We start from the raw sequence: 18,288 nt of genomic DNA, 5'->3' as shown, positions 1-18,288 counted from the left end.
ATATATTTATAATGTGAAGTGCATTCTGCAGCTAAACCAATAATTACTTTTATTGATCCAGTAGAATTTTTGCCAACATCAGAGAAATATGTTCAGTAGTTTAAATGAATATTCAAATTGTTACAGTTTTCATAAAGAATATTTGTAAAAAAAAGAATCTTATACCACTTTGCTTTGATGGTGCCAGCACATGCTGGACAGAAAATGAGGTATTTTAAAAAAATCAGCTGAACAATTTCAGAGTAATGGGATGCAGTTCCTTTTGTCAAGACCTGACTTGGGAAACACTGAGAAAGTGATGCTGGAGTTCATCTCAGGTTGTGAAGAAGCATCAGAAAATCAACAAGCTGTATGGAACCTTCTTAACAAACATTCATTCATAGTGCAGTATGGACCACGTATACCTGTATGATGTAATTCTTTACATTTTATTAAAAATATACATGTATTGTTTTATATCATTTAGATTTATTCAAGAATAAAAACAATAACACTATTTGCTGGCACAAAACCCTTGTCAACAAACTGGCAGGACACCCCTTTGTTGCTGTGCTTCTTTACTATGCAACCTAAATATCATATTTAAGAATTGTGATTCATAAATAATCTTAAATAATTTACTAAAATAAAACTTTTATACATATATTTTCTTTCTGTAAACTCTGTTTTAAAAAGTATATAATGTGACATAAACTAGCATCATTACTTCATAATTACAGCTAGGTTCGTCCAACATTGAGAGAAGAGCCTAGGAGAGAAGTGTAAGATGTAAGCAAGTCATCCATCTTGTACCCAAGCGAAGTCTCACACAGCAATTTGGAGCCTCGTACCATGTTCCCAATTGAGACATGGAAGAATGTGTTCCCTGATGACCAGTTGGAAATGCGAGTGAATGGATGCACAGCCAGAATTTCCTGCAAAAGAATTGGCACATACCATTACCCCTTCAGGAAAGAACAACTTGTATACTTCAGTACATCAAAATGCATGCCATAATAGTAATAATATATATTCTCTTCATCAAGTAAGCCATTTTAGGAATATATGTTTTAATCATAACTTTCTAACTTGTGTAATGCAACAGAATACAGTAAAATGCTCTGTTATGTCTACTATACTAAATTGAAATGTATAAATGGTATATTATATTTAAGCATCCTCTTGCACTCCATACTTCTATATGTATAATATAAATACTGTCATAAATGCAACAATTTATTGTAGTTCTTTGTCTTTCTTCTTTCACACTACATGTTTCGGCCGTAACTGGCCATCATCAGGTGGATTTCACATACGTAGCTGTCACACTGCATGTAATTTAAAATTTAAAAACACCAGCTTTCTGAATTACCATTGCTGTGTTTCAATCGGTCCCAATATATCAGAATCGCCTTGCTAATTTTGTCAGTTATGTTTAAAATCTCTGTTAATATACACTCGTCAATTTAAATTTAAAATTTAAGATTTTTCAAAATTTAAATCTCAGGGATACCTGCTCTATGTCTACATGTGCTGCAGTGGCTACGGTTTGCTTTCAGCACCGTTCACGTATTATTCTGTGCAGGTTCCCTGTGTGCGTGCCGCTGTTTAGCTTTAATACATAACACCCAACTGCCCTCTACATTACGACAAATCACCAAAGCATTCATTTTACTTAAAATTCCAGTGTAATCTAATTAATAATGTGGTGTGCCACATAAAAACCAGAATATCTGAGTCAGAGTGGGTGCCCATTTCTAGACAATGGCTCAGTAGTTACATTCCTGCATTGTTGTCTGGGCAACAAACATGTTCACATGACAGTGCATACATAACAGACCATTACCATGGAAATGAAAACCAGAATTAGTGCAGTTCCTGCGGTAATGAATACACTAGCTCCCGGTGCATAAAAAATGCAAAACAGAACCCACAAGGTGTCTTCTGGAATGTCTGACTGCTGAAGATAACAGACCAAGTGGATAGAAGAACAGAACAGAACTGAACAGAGGCGAAGAGAGCAGAGCTGAGAGCAGAAGACATCAGTAGAGCAAGGAACTAAGGAAAAAACAGCAAATACACACCAACAAGAATATGAGTGGAAGAGAGAATAGCCGTTGAATACAGAACAGCAGAGTGAAGATGAAATTCGAGATATGACAGACTAGTCAGGTTGCATCGTGTGGAAGACATTATTTTTTGAGTAACTGTAATTGTAAACAACTTATCCAATAAATCACTTAATCTAATCTGGAACCCATTAACTTCTTGTCACGTTATCAGGATATGTGACAATAAGTAAAGTAAGTAAAAAAGTAAAGGTATCCCTGTAACAGGCTGTGGAGGCCCATAGGGTTGTGAGATATTGAGGTTCCTACATTTTCTAGACAATCGGCTCATAGATGGCGGCAAGGTTGTCAGCCCTACGTGCCAGCTGCCCTTTACCCCCAAGAATATTCCTGGTACTCATTTCTGTTAGAGGCTGAGTCGACCCTAGGGCCATAGTGTGGCTGGAAGGATTAGGTCAATTGAAAAAATCCAATGACCTCATCAGGACTTGAACCTGTGACCTTCCAGCTTGTAGCATAGTGCCTCAACCAACTACGTTACCACATGCACCATGTGACAATAAGTAGCAGTTAATTTTAACATTTAGATAGAGATCTGAATAACAATGTTTAATGTTTTAACCCTTAAGAATATTACAACATCAATCTAGTAACATGACAAGACACATAAATTTTTAACATTACTTATTATTAATACAATTACTAATATGGATCCACATTAGGACACAATCCAACAATGACAGATGTATCATGAAAACTGCCAAGCGATAACCCAGCTGGATCAAAATGTGCAGCAAACACAGAATAATGAATAAATGTTAATACAGTAATAGTGGTTTATTTATTTGAAGATGATTGTGTTGATGGCCATATAATATTACCAGACTGTGATCCACAACAAAATGCATACAATAAAGGTATCTACAATGGTAATTATATCACCATAAATGTGTAGAGAAAAGTATCAGGATTAGAACTTCCACTCTTGAAATTAATATGTAACACCTGGAACTTTTTACTATGATGAAATGCCCAAGCTATGGCAGAGGGGCAGGACTAGAATATGTGATACTTAAAAAACACAATTAATTCTTCTGAATTCTTCTGTATGAAATATGTACATTTTACATTGTTGACATATAGTCTTGGCCCAAACAGAGATGAATGGCCAGTTTCGTACTCTTGCCACTGTATTGCAGGAGATAGGAGTCCAGTACTCATTAGACCAGTTGGGAAGGTCCCAGAATTGATCTGGATGTGGTGAAGAGAAATATTTTTTCCCCATACTAAGAATCAAATTTTGGTCACCCAGCCCATAGACAATATTTCTGTGGTATTATATTCGTAGATAAGAGGGTTAAGTCAATAAACTAACTTTTCAGGAGAACAACATACAACTTCAGAGATTCATGTAGTCATATATGTAACCCAGTATTTCATTATGTCACTGCATGGAAAATATTGTGCTTAGATACACAACCTGGTTCTTATTTGACCCATTAAGAAGATAATCCTATAACGCACTTACCTCATTTTGCAGAGTTTCTGACTTCTCCTTTTCATACAGATTTGTGCTTTGTAGAGTTTAGATACAGGAATATATTTGTGCTGTGTGGGGCCCAGAAACAAGAATATGTGTGCTCTACACTGTTTGGAGATAAGGATAGTATCTGAGTGACTATGTACCTTGGTGTGAGGATGGATTATGCTGATACCTCTCTTGTTAATGGCGATGGTAATGACTTCTGGATAACTGGTGTCAGTTGTCTGTTTCACATCAAAGAATGCAGATCCAAAAGTGGGCCAAGTGTTGATGTACTGCAAGAAAGCTTCCTTCGCTTCATCAGTCTTCATACCTGAAAGGAATATAAATATTTATTCTTAATTCTAAGTTGTTTCACTGTCACCACTGGAGAGCCATTCAAGAAACTTTCATTTTGTAATCTAGTGTAGATGTATTGGTAGTGCATATTGGACTGAACTAATTCATGAAAGTATCCAGTGGCAAAAGAGACAATTTCTGTTTCATATCCCAAGATAGTAAGTTTGAATATCAGTCAATACAAGCAATTTTGACTATGATTTCTAATTGTTTCTATTATTCCCTTCTGTCAAACCAGTGCATACCTTTGACATTCCATGCCCATTCTCTCTTCCATCCCCATGCATTTGCCTTTAATGATCATAGTATATTCAGAATATCCATGCACAGATTATGTAGTTTGAAGATTATATATATGCATTTATTTCGTGCATTTGAAACCCTGCTGAATGCCTATTATGCACTTCAGTACATACACATATTTAAAATGTTACTAATTGTGCTTACCTGAATTCTGTGCAAAGGCAGAAGAGATAGATTTCTTCCAGTCGCTTGTGCTCTGTATTTTCAGCAGGTTTGTTGGCACCAATTCTCCAAGGATTTGACTAAAACAGTAAGGAAAAACAAGTGTGTTCTTAGTGATTTCACATAAATCATTATACGTGTTACTCCTGAACATTTATCGTGGTTAAAAATTTATTGCAAGGCTAATCACAATATAGATACCACACTAAAGAGTCTCTGATTACTTTTGCTTGAAACTTCTATGAGTCTAGCTAGTTTTGTGGATGACATTACCTTACAAAAACCATTTCCTGGCCTTCAACATTCATTTAAATTATTAATTAATGGTGTCTTTGTGGTTATGAGGATGGACCTCGTGGGTTCTTTAAGAGAAAACTGTTGTTCAAGGAAAATGTAATAACAGGAGTTATTCTGCACATCAGAAAATTATTATACAGAGAGGTATATCCAATTACCTCCAAGAATCCTTTTCAAGAAGCAGACTGTTGTCCAACTGATAAAGAAATTCCCCCACTTTTATGGAACCCCAAGGATTACAAGAGTCTGCCACTAGCCCATATTTTGAACCATTTGAATCTATTTTAATATTCTCCTGTATACATCTAGGTATCCCAAGAGGTCTTTTCTAATTATTTTTTCATGACTTCCTCATTTTTGCCATGCATGTAACAACACTTTCACCCTTCTTAATCTGACTACCCTAATAACATCTGGTGAAGAGCATGCATTATGAATCTTATCATTATGTAGCATTCTCATTCCCTTTCCACTTCCTCAGCTACCTTCATGGTATGTTTTCCCTTTAATATTAGAAACCAAAATGGAGAATAAACCATATATTACTGTTGAACTCAATACAATAAGAAATCATACATTTCATATAATCTGATAGTTAATGATCATAACACTTAATTATTTTCCTTCACTATATTTGAAACTGTCAAATGCTATTAGCGTACTTACGGAACTAGCTGAAGCTCTGCTTTACTGTCTCCAAATTTAGTTCTATAAAGAAGAGCCCCTATTCTAATTGCATCATTCTTGCTGACTTTGTGGTAGCCTGAAATATGCATAGTAGCAACAGTAAATTATTATTTCAAAAGAAGCTTAGAAAATTTTGTTTAGCTCTTCCATTGTCAATGAAAAAAATTGTCAAAGTCAAAAATAACCTAACAATTTGACTCAGAATATCAGCACAAAATTGCACCTCTGCATGTATACTTGCTAGAACAAAGAAGAGGCCAAATGACTATGGACATCTGCTGTTCAGAGATGGGAATGTTATCATATCAAAAATATCAAAACACAACAGAGGAAACTGAGAAAATATAAGTTGAATAAAAAAATGTAACCATGAAAAAAGCTAACAACATTCTAATGCTCACCTCTGAGATATTTTGGCATTTCCTGAGGAAAGTGGAATATAAGATCAGCATTCTTATCCTTTCCTGGGATTGTATTAAGCCACAGTTTCTTCATGAAAAATATTTGATACTGATAATTAACACCTCCAGCTAAAACAAATTAAATTATATTATGATACATTTAGAGAGGGAAACAAAGAACTTGTTCTATCACATTTTGCAAGACTAAGAAAAGTATTCATTCAAGAGGTTTTAATGTGAAATGGATATTCTTATTACTACTTCTGAAATTTACTCAGTTTTACAGCATTTATGATTAATCACCTAACTCTAAAATCTGATTTCTCAAGGAAATTATTAAAATACTCATGTGCTAAAAATAGACCTAAAAGAATCATTATAAAATAATTCTCACACAATTCAATCATTATGATTTTATTTAATATTACTGTTAGAACTGTTCAGTACTGACAATGATGATACTGTCAAACTTTCCACTGTCTATGAAAGTACACTTAAACAACCGTACAAGGTGTCCAGATGAAAGGTATCCAAAATAAAAATTTATAACTTGGAAACTAATTGTTATACACATATCCGGTTTATGTCAACAGAAAGGAAAACTTTGAAAGTTTTTTTCATGTTCGGCTTATGTGATGCACTGCCACATTTTTGTCACCATGTTAGGAATCACCTGGACAGAGATGGCTGGATGATGGATCAGCAGAGGTGGACCAATTGCTTGGCCTCCTAGGTCACCAGATTTAACCTTACTGGATTTTTCTTGTGGGGTTATGTGAAGAACATTGTCTACCAGGTTAAGATCAACAACTTTCAACACCTGCAATCCCATATAAGGGACGCTGTGGCTACAGTAACACCAGACATGCTTCAAGCAATGTGGAAAGAGGTAAAATATTGTCTGGATATTTGTTCTGCCATCTAGGGAGCCCACATTGAAATTTTCTGAGAAAGTTAAATACTCAGAAAAAATTATTGTTTCCCTTTGTAATGGCGTAACCCATAAATGTGTATGAAAATGCTTTCTGAGATATAATTATTTTATTTTGGATACCTTTCATCCGGACACCATGTACATGTCTGTTAATCTATGCACCTTTTCAAATTTTATACATTCAATTCTATGGGCTTTCACAGATGAAGTTCAAGATTGGGTTTAACTGTTTAAAACATAACTACTACTATCCTTAACACAGATCTACATCACTTTTACTTTTGCAGACATACTGAGCATAAGAAACTCACCTTCACAGTTGAAATAATAACTTTGTTTCACATATACCTAACACACAGTGTTGTTGGCATGTCATCTGTTTCTACTTATATCTGTCTATAAACTACTCAATCACCTGAACAACTCTGTATATATTCTTCAAATCTGGTGTATAAAATTGTTTTCATCCTGTAGCAGTTCCTTATACACAAACCTTGGGACTTCAATGTACATGTGAAAGTTTAAAGATGATAAATGACTTTAATTAAATCTTGCTCATTTATAAGATGTCAATACCACTTAGCATGACACATTTTCCAAAAAAGTAAATCTAATAATAATCAGGAGATTCCTTGACATGTATAACAGAAGTGAGAAAGCTTGTGCGATTAACTTTACATATATGCAGATGAATACTGACATGTAAACACTCCAGTAGATTTTAAGATTTTCATTAAATAGAAATTTCATTGAAGTGTAAATGTGTATCAAATCCTGCACATTACATTGGAACATAAGTATCAGGCCAGATCTACAATTTGTTAATCACACTGGTTAACTAACACATTCTAACAGACTCCAAAGGCCAACACCACTATCAGCAAAGCCATAATTGGATCCTACTTTTGTTCTTTTTAGTTTATTTGGTTAATGATGTTCTTTCAACTGCAGATATATAGCACTGAAACTGGACCTAATCTTAAGCAAGTCTTACAACCTATTTCCCTGTATTTTCCCATTTCCACCTATGTTTTTGAAGCAATTTCCTTACTTCAATTCTATATGATTAAGCAGCTTGAAGTATGCATGAAAGAGTGAATAGGGTCCGTATATATTTAACTTCTTGAATATTATATTAATTTACATTATCCACTTGATCATCATTTTAAGTGTTGTTAATTCTTATATCTGATTTTACCATGTATTTCTGTTCAAGTTTACACAGGCCCTCCAGTTTCTTCATGATGCATAAATAGAGGATTCGCCATATTTATGTAGGAAATGAGTGAATTTAAAGAACTTAAGTTTTGTCAAAGCGACATTTCTTGCACAAATATCTTGCTGTCAAATGTTAGATACTGACTGTTCTGAAAAATATTTGACCTAATTTAGATTTCACTGCTAGAATTTATTTTGAAACATTCATAAGAATTAAAGTAATTATGCAGCGAGATCACAGGTGCGATGAGTATCAATAAAACTGATACCTTCATTACTTTGATCTTCACTGCATCAACATTTCAGTATAACAATGTGTTTTTACCACTACGTGATGGCCGTGCCCTCTTCATCCAGTCAGTGAGCAGACGTACATAATCAAAGAAGAAATCTCCTTCTGGGACAGAGAAAACCTTATCCCAGAGTTTCACAAACAAGCTAAAACCTTCATTTGTTTGCAGATCCAGTCGTTCTGCTATATTCTGACACAAATCTCTAGCACGGCTGGAAGAGTCCACTTCAAAAGCCTTGGAATGAAAAGTAAAACAGCTTTAGAACAAATACTGAACAAAATGCCTTAGTTTTCTTTATATGAATATTAATGTATTAATATAAAAAACAATGTTATTATACTTCATCCAACAGTGTCTATTAAAATGATCCTAGACTAATTACCTCATCTGTGTCATCAGGGAAGTAGACCTTGTGGAAGATCTGTGTGGACTTGTGCTGGATAGCTTCAACTTCCACTTGATGAGGTGGATACTTTCTCTGCCCATTCCTAAGAATTCTTTGAATACGGTGCAAAGAATCTCGTGCAAGAGGATGTTGACGAGAACGTAGAAACCGTGTCAGTTCCTAAAAAATTCAAAAGCTGCACCTGTCAAGGATGTATAAAACGCTTTGTATGCAGAATGTCTCATGGCAACAATTAACCAAAAAACTTAGGAAAACTAACTCCATGGACATACTTCTTTTCGAGAATCTATCATTCTGTTTGCCAAAGAATTCTTCATTTTTCATGGAACCCAATGGATCATTACCATGTTTACCAGAAGTCACCACAAAAGTCTATTGTAAGTCAGGTTAATCTAGTCCACATCCTCACATGCTATTTTCTTTAAAATCCATTCTAACATTATCCTCATAGTCCCCCAAAGAGTCTCACAAAATATTTCATTATTTTACTTTCATCCTGTATAAGTATTGGAGAGTGAGGAACACTTCATGACAGAGCATAAACTTATTTTGTCTGTTTATGATGACCAAGTTAGCAACAGCACTGGTGGTTGGTTGACTTACTGGGCTATCATTGCACAAGCCATGAATGAATACAAAAACAGAATTTAAAATCACAATATATATCTTTTAATTGAAGAGTGAACACAACACAACCTCTCCTTCTCCCATTGCTTTTCCACCTACCTCATTTCTTTCATACTGAAGGTGACCAACAGTTTCAGTCATTTCAATGGTACATTTATCATCATAAATGTTATTGCATACCTGCCTAGAGTGAAGAAAAGAGCAGGAGTGCCACTTATTAGGTGACACAAAACAATAACATGCCACATGGTCTAATACCTGACAGGACAATTATGATAATTATCATACACTGCAATGTTTACCTTCAATAGATTTTGACTACAAGGAAACAGCCCAGTAGCCATCCACATAAGTTCCCAACCTCTTTCTTCACTCAGCCGATTCCTGTTGTCTGTCAGCTGTTTCATTATCTGGCAGTACATCTCATCACGTAACATGTCCTGGATGGTAAAACATATGAATTTCTATAACTTTATCCTTCAAAATCGTGTTCCCCAACAATATTTTCACCGACCAGGTTGGTCTAGGCTTGTATTTGGGAGATGCTCAGTTTCAAACTTAACCAGGATACCAACTACCCTGAGGGGAATCTTTCATGGTTTGTTTTCCTCATTCCCTCCAGGCAAACGTTGGGATAGTACCTCAATCAGGTCATGGTACTTCCTTCAAATTTACGGTTCACCTATCATCCTACCACCCAAAGATATACAGCCTGCAATACCGAAAGCATCATTAAATAAATTATAAAACAAACAAACAACAGTGTCTTTCCATGAAGGCATCATTCTGGCCTTTAAAAACATGCATGGAACCACAGACAAAATAGAAATTCACAAATACTACTCCACAGAGCAGAATTATTACTGAAAATTTGATGGTAGATCAGATGTTCAAGAAACTGTGGACCCATCCTGAGCAAATTAATCCAGTTCAAAATAATCACACACTTTCTTTAGGCCCACTTTAATATCATCCACCCATGTGGCCTCTTCCTGTAAGGTATTTTGACTGAAATTTTGAATGCATTATCATTTCACTCATGCATGCTACATACTTCACCCATCGCAAGCCCCATGATTCAGTCACCCTAATAAAAGTACAAATTTTGGAGTCTCTATTATGCAATTTCCCCCATCTTCCTGTTGCGTTCTATCTTTCAGATCCAAATGTTTTCCTCAACACCCTGTTCCAAATATTCTTAATTTAAGTTCTTCCCTTAGGGTAAGAGACAAGTTTTGCACCAATACAAAATAACAGATAAACTATAATTATCATATTTTAACCTATAAGCTCTTTGACAGAAGACAGGATTACAAAGAGAGTGAAATAAATTGCAGTAAGCCTTCGTTGTATTTAATCAACTGTTAACTTCTTTGTGATTGTTACTGTTGATCCAAAATATTTTTCTATATAGTTTTCAATATGATCCATATAAAATTAAGTGTCTTACATTTTTCAGTGGACCACTGAATATCTTGTCTGTGTACTCTGTACTAGCACGTGCATGTCTGGTGGGCAGGTCTCCCATGTATTTGAGGACAGCAGTGAATGCTGTACATGCTTCAGCTGCCAGTTCCTCATGCTCTATCAGCTTTTGCAACAGTGGTTGTTTAAGGGGCTCACGAGAGTGTTTCCACAGTTCCTCCTGTGTGGAGCGCTTTGCTGATGTCAGTATTTGGCCTTTGGGGACTGTGACAACCTGACTGGCCCTGCAGACAAAACCACTGGTTCATACAGTGTGTTCATGCAATTGTGAGAAATGTCTACATTATTTTAGTCATGAAAGCAGAAAGAAAGGGACCACTTGGGAGTCTAGGCATAGATAGGAACATAATGATATCAATATTAAAATTAAAATGCTCAGCAAAATGTATTGAAAATGACAGTTTCACCACCACTCTCATGTGCTGTCTGCAATATAATGAAAAAATTATATGAATTCATTGCAGTCTTTGTTGTATTTCTTTAGTGAATGCTCTAAGATAGCAACTCTGCCACTATCCTGCTACCTTTCGGCTAGTAACCAATCAGAATCATGTACTACATTATATTTAATAAAAAGAATGAATATATTTTTTATTTTGATACAACAGTTCTTACAAAACATAAGATGGATGCTAAAATAAAAATATCCAAATCCTACACCTATATCTCTGAAGTAGCATTTCGCAATATAGCAATCAGAAAGTAAAGCAATTCTAGTAGGAAACACTGAAATTAGAAATGCTACAAAAATGTTTGTAGTGACCCACCTGAAATGTTGACTGGCATATTCAGCAAGTGTGTACAGCTTGTGACGAGTGTGTGTCAAATTTATTTTCTGCTGATTCTGCTTACCAAATGGATCCCCCTTCTTGAATAAAGCCTACAACAAATAAATATTATGAATGACCTTTATTATGTATATACTGTAACATATTTTGCTACTGAAGATGCCGTTCAGACTGTTAATTGGTTTATTTAACAACCTACAAGTCTCGGCTACAATTAATTACAACAATGTTATGGGTTTACACACTTTACAAACCCTACACACAAATCTGTCCACTCTGTCCTCAGTAGTCTACACGTATTCACAGTACGGGAGCTATTCCAGTGTCACTGTGTCACACACTCCCAATTACTTCTCTTGTGAGCCAAGCATCTGCTTCTCACGCTATCACTTCTAATCACACGTTCCAGTATTCTTCTTTCTGCTACCACTGCTAGATTCCAACTGTCTCCGGCAACAGCTACATTTAAACTCGCTTCATAGGCTGCTACACTTTAACTGTCTCCGTAGGCAGTGTAGTTCTCTTATAAACCCTCAGCCAGACAACGGGAAAACGCCTTGCTTCCTTGTTGCCTAGTCGCGTGTTTACCAGTGTTGCTGGGCTTTGCTGCCGGGAGTTGTTTATGGCTACGTAGCAACTGCGGCATCCCACGGGGAAAGGGGTGCTGACTGGCCTATTACCATAGCAATGGCAACGCTCCAAAAGTGTTTCATCACCACTGGCGGGGTAGGGGAAGGAGTGTTGACTTGCCTGTTACTGTAGTAACGACAGCGCTCCGATGCCAAGTCAAAGTCACCACTGGGGAGGAAGGGGAGTGTCCTGCATAGTGCAACACATCACAATATATTTTCTTCTTATGTTAGGTGGGTTCTTTGTCACCACAGCATGGTGGGTACTTACGGTTTTCACACCAATGTAACTGTAAGTAGCATCAGATATGCAGAGACAGAATATACATAAATATGTACCTTAAAATAAAGCTCTAATATAGCCCCCTCACCCCCCTCGTTGGTGTCTCCACCTTATCGTGGTGAGGGGGTTTGAGCATTGGAAGAGGCTGTGGACCTGTCGTCTGACAGATTACTCATGAATGAATGAATAGCCCCCTCACATGCTGCAGATAAGCCAGACATGTGCATGGCAACAGCACAATAACCCACATAATCTACAATTAGTCCGAGGCAATTACATAAGGAAAGCAGAACATTACAGCACAGCAGCAGATTCCTTCATCACAACTTGTACACCTGATGATGGCATACTAGGCTGAAACATGTAGTGATATACAATAAAGAGAAGATGAGTGAAAATTAACTGAAGTTGCGCATAGACAGCAAAAAGTGGAACACAAAACACTTTTCTTTCTATATCGAAAAGAACACTGACAATCGTTGATGCGTCTCATGGTAGCCTCTAAATTCTGTCAGTAAAGAGTTGCCATGAGGACACATGGGGACTAAATTATAAGCCTTGAGATTAGATTTTAGTATGTACTCTAACCAATTTAGCATAGCTGGTTGAGGCACTATGCTTCAAGCTGGAAGGTTGAGGGATCGAATCTTGATGAGGTGGAATTTTTCAATTTACCTAATCCTTCCAGCCGCACTATGGCCCTGGGGTCAACTCAGCCTCTAACAGAAATGAGTACCAGGAATATTCTTGTGGGTAAAGGGTGGCCGGCGCGTAAGGCTGACAACCTTACCATCATCTATGAGCTGATTGTATAGAAAATGTGGAAGCCTCAACATCTCACACCCCTATGGGCCTCCATGGCCTATTACAGAGATACCTTTACTTTATTTATACTTTTATTCTAACCAATTTACTCCTGGGTAGTTAAGAGACAGAAGACTTCAGACTCAGTCTGGATGTGGTGGCATTACTATTGAGCAGTGTATAAATCATGTGCATACATAGCATTAGGCCTACTTTCTGTAATTTTATAGAACTGCAATTGGATAGTAGAGTTTACTTACTAAAATATCTGATGGTGGTCGTTTTATTGCAGGTAACACATATACACTCTCCACTGGGAAGCAACCCTTCACTTGTGTCCTCTCACACAGGCCTTCACCCCATTCACCTGACAGCACACTTTCTCCCAGATTTCCATCTGTCAGCTCAATCATGTCTCCCTTTTGCAATATGAGCACTGACTGACCATCAACTGCATAAAAAAACGTTACATATATTCAGCATCTTGTATCTGACATGTAAGTATAATATTTAATGAAAACACATTTATGACAACATAAGGAATAATACATAAAACAAACAAACTCCGTGGCTTGAATCTGCAAGCAAACTATACTGACTGAGCGTTTGCCGCTTGTCAGTGAAGTTAGTGCCAACTTTTGTGGATAGAAGGTGTCATGTGGTCAGCACAACGAATCACCACGGCCGTTAATCTCGGTTTTCTAGACCGGAGCTGCCATTTCCTTGAAACAGCTCCTCAATTATTCTCACGAGGCTGAGCGGACCCCGTTCCAGAATCACTACTTCTCAGAAAATCTAGTAGTGCTGGGAATTGAACCCAGACCTCTGGATCTGTAGGCAAGAACTCTGACCACTAGACCACAGAGGCAGTCTAAGGAAGAATACATATTGAAACAATACCTACAGAGATGCTTATAATATGATATTTGGCATCATTGCAGACAATTATTCATAATTAAAGAGCAGCATAACCGAATATAACAAGCTTTACTTTACCTAAGCATATATGCAGTTCTCCTTATTAAAGTTCTACATAAATTCTATATCTCTGTGAGTTATTCCACATAATATTGATAAGCATATAAAAAGAAAAACAGCCCAAACTAATACTTCAATAGCTTGAATTTTTACTCAAATATTTATACTTTTTACAAAAAATTTCATTTTTCAGATTCAGAATAGTGTTATCAGCTTTTGATATAAAAAGACAATGAGAATAGGAAAAGGACAGATATATCATTACTTCAATAACATAAACGTGAATTTATATGGACTACAATTTAAAAGACTTGTAATTAAAAAGATTTTAATGCTGTAATTTTTGACATAAGGTACTGTACACCTATTATACAACGTGCTATCAGAAAGTTACTGGACTGTTGTTGTACCTGCCTCCATGGAAGAAGATGAGAGGGGAGGCCATGGTCACACTTCTGCAAGCCTACTGTGTCAGTCTGCCATGTCGAACCGCGCAATGAACATGCATTGTTTTTACAACTTTTTCAACTTCGTGTTTCATTTTGTCTGCAATGGATGGCAAAACCAAGCAATGTGGCTGCATCAAGTTTTGCGTGAAGCTTGGTAAATTTGCTGCCGAAGCCTTTGAAATGTTTGTCAGGCTTTTGAAGAACATTCTTTAAGCCAGACAGCAGTGTTTGAATGGCATTCAAGTTTCAGGTGAAGACGACAAATGTTCAGGGTGACCAAGCACCAACAAAATGACAGAAAATGTTGAAAGCACTTGAGAACTCATTCATAAAGACCATCATGAAAGAATCTATGAGCTCAGAGACACCGCTGGGATCAGTCATGGAGTCTGTCAGGAGATCTCAACAGGAAATTTGAACAAGTGTTGCAATGCTGTGAAGTTTGTTCTCTTGACAAATCATCAAAAGCAGTGGCTGGTAATCATGTGTTTTGAGCTATAAGAGAAGGCTAACAAGGGCCCAACTTTTATCTCTAGGATCATAACGGGTGAGAAAGCTGGATTTATGGTTATGATCCAGAAACTAAGCAACAATCATCACAGTGGAAGATGTCACAATCACCAAGATCAAAAAAAGGTGCAAGAGGTCTGGAGTTCAACAAAGAGCATGCTCATTTTTTTTATGTGAAGAGGATTGTTCACCCTGAATTTGTTCCTTCTAACACTATGGTCAACTCTGACTTTTACTCGTACTGTGATGTTTTGAGATGCTTGAGAGAAAATGTGTGATGAAAAACACCCAGCCTCCCTACTCACTGGACTTAGCCCCTGTGATTTTGCTTTGTTTCCCAAATTGAAAATGAAACTGAAGGGACAACATTTTGAAACAGTGTCTGACACTCAAAGGGAACTGCAAGCAGTATTCGACAGCATTAAGGAAAATGACTTTCATGGTTATTTTGAAACATGGAAAAAACAGTGGGATCGCTGTATATGCTCCCAGGAAGACTATTCTGAAGGAGATGGTAACCAAAATTGAGTAAGATAAGCCAGTATTACTTTTTTGACCTAGTCCAGGAACTTTCCATACGAAATACAGAGGCCATGCCATAGCTCAGGCAGTTAGTTGCCAGCTTCCCACTGTGGTGCCCTGGGTTAAATCCAAGGTCAGGTCATATGGGATTTGTGGTGGATAAAGTAGCATTGAGGTACGTTTTCTCTGAGTACTTCGGTTTCCCATGCCAATTCTCAATCCAACTTCGGTTTCCCATGCCAATTCTCAATCCAATGACTGCTTCACAGTCATCATCATTTGCCATTCAGGGCTGGTACAATAGGCTAACTAGTGATCAACATACCAAGTGGATTCAGTTTCACCCCACCTGAAGAAATCAATTAATTAACCTCCAATATAAATGGCAAATATTACGGGAATAACTGCATGTACTACACACATAACATTTGTTGGTATAATTCTCCTATACAAATTCACAATCCTTTTTCCACTTATTCAGTCATGATCACAAAATAGGTTTCTTGTAAAATTATGGCAAACCCTTAAAAAAATATAGAACAGTATAATTCTAAACAAGTATGGTAGTAACAGTAATGAAAATCAAATGATTCTACGAGTAAGTGAATTTTTCCTGATTTGAAAATACATGGTGGCTCCACAGACTCCGAGTCCAAATAAAGGTAAAGAAAGAAAACACCTTTTACAGTTGAGTAAATATTGTACTTTCCTGCATAGACAATCTTCACCATCTGTGAGTAGCTATTTTCCACAAACAGCCTCACATTAGGAATATGAGATTGGTCGCTCCACCATGACAATGAACCAGCTCATTAGTCTCTTCTGGTGCAGAAGTGTCTGACCAAGAACAGCAATACTGGGCTCCAGACCTCCATACTCCACAGATCAATTATCTATTCCCAAGAATGAAAACCCCCTTGAAGGGACACTTTCCATTCAGCATACCAGGAGGTCACATAAAAGGCTTAAAGGAGAGTTTCTACCAGTGTAATGGTTGCTGGCAGAAATATGTGGCAATGGGAGGTAACTACTTCAATGTCAGTGTACAGCAAAATCTGTCATGACAAAGGTAAGCTCACACGGGCAAACATTCATGATCTTTTTGACTCTAACACAAAGAATGGAAACAAGAACTGTGCAACACACCTGGTGGGCTGTAGTCCTGCAGAGCTATGACATACCGGGAGCGTTTCTTCAAGCCATCTAGCATGTAGCTCACCAGCTCATGGAAATCCTCAGCAGTTACACATTGGAACACAAACTCATGACCATGGATTGTTGAAAGTGAAAACAAAGGCACTACTCCCTGATTTGTCCTGAAAGGTTAATAATTTTTAAAATATAGAAGTCATTTCATGAAATACAGATATCCCTTGTTTTATGAACACTTGATTCACTAATACTCTCTACAAATGAAGTGTACTGATTTGCACCTATTTTTCACCACAATGAATAGCTAACATTCCTAGACATCCTCACCCACATGCACCTCCTACATTCCCAGTCTGGCAGTGTACCTCATGATCGTACAGAATCAGCTGTGCTCTTGATGCTTACATTTTATCCATAAATATCTGTATTGTTTGTGCCCATAGGGCTCCCTAACAAGTGAAATATATTTCAATAAGTCAAAGGAAGTAATGAAAGCAGTAATTTTGGCTACAAGCTGCAATGTTGCATTGCATCAGCCATGAGAAAATAAATGTGACTAAAATAATACAAAGATATTTGCAACAATAAATATCAGAAAAAAGTAATACTGTCCTTATTTTAATGCTTATTTACCACATGTTAAAAGTAGTGTGGGATTTCTCTGGGACTCGTGAACAAATCAGTTACTTTTACAAAATGTAATGGGTATCATTTTCGATTTACAAATTTTCACCTTATGAACAGTTTTCACTGAATAAATTACCTGTAACTCTTCAAATGATTAAATAAGAGAGGATCAAATGAGCAGTGTATGCATCATGTATGGGGGAAATAAGATATGCATATACTTGTACAATACAGTCTGAAAACTTCTAGGGAAGAAACCACTTAGGAAATATGTGCATAGATAGAAGGATAATATTAAACTGTATCTGCAAAAAAACTGACTGTGAAGATGTTAACTGGCTCAGTATAAAAGTTTCAGCACAAATGGTGATAAACTGTTGGATTGTACAGCAGTCATTTCTTGATCAGTTGAATACCTACAAACTGCTCCAGGGTCAGCCTGCATCATGCACTTAGAGGCACGAAATGTTATATTCTCCTTTAAGTGGAAAAGCATAACTTTGTAACCATATTTAAATGGTCAAAAGTGTACAACTATTTGGAAAATGTCAACAAATCACATTCTTGGGGAGCTGTTTGGTATTTCACAGTACCCGCGAGTCAGATGGGTTTCACTACACACGGAATTAATAGGCATTATAAGTAGTACAATCTTCTTTCACAGGCAACTTCTGCCTGACTTCTGGTGTTCTTGGATTTTTATTCACTAATGAAATAGTTTAACGTGTTACACAGAATTACTGAGAGGAATACAAATGTGACAGAAATGGCCGTAGAGGCAACAATTTAAACTTATTATTTAA

General features: G+C 36.7%; 1 protein-coding gene across 1 annotated transcript in view; it reads right to left on the bottom strand.

The window, feature by feature from the left end:
• Positions 1-448: 448 nt before the first annotated feature.
• LOC111868545 (myosin-VIIa) overlaps positions 449-18,288 on the bottom strand; it is a 94,485-nt gene continuing 76,645 nt past the window's right edge. The window contains exons 28-39 of the mRNA XM_023859272.2: positions 16,853-17,022; positions 13,508-13,698; positions 11,511-11,623; positions 10,709-10,967; positions 9,561-9,698; positions 8,608-8,790; positions 8,258-8,459; positions 5,781-5,909; positions 5,359-5,455; positions 4,378-4,475; positions 3,735-3,904; positions 449-914 (exon numbers count right to left, since the gene is read on the bottom strand). Coding sequence (XP_023715040.2) covers positions 720-914; positions 3,735-3,904; positions 4,378-4,475; positions 5,359-5,455; positions 5,781-5,909; positions 8,258-8,459; positions 8,608-8,790; positions 9,561-9,698; positions 10,709-10,967; positions 11,511-11,623; positions 13,508-13,698; positions 16,853-17,022 — 1,945 coding nt within the window. The 3' untranslated portion in view covers positions 449-719. The remainder of the gene's footprint in view (positions 915-3,734; positions 3,905-4,377; positions 4,476-5,358; positions 5,456-5,780; positions 5,910-8,257; positions 8,460-8,607; positions 8,791-9,560; positions 9,699-10,708; positions 10,968-11,510; positions 11,624-13,507; positions 13,699-16,852; positions 17,023-18,288) is intronic.

Source organism: Cryptotermes secundus, unplaced genomic scaffold (assembly GCF_002891405.2).
Source record: "Cryptotermes secundus unplaced genomic scaffold, Csec_1.0 scaffold330, whole genome shotgun sequence".
Classification (NCBI taxonomy): domain Eukaryota; kingdom Metazoa; phylum Arthropoda; class Insecta; order Blattodea; family Kalotermitidae; genus Cryptotermes; species Cryptotermes secundus.
Note: the sequence above shows the minus strand (reverse complement) of the source record. Positions and strands in the feature narration are given on the sequence as shown.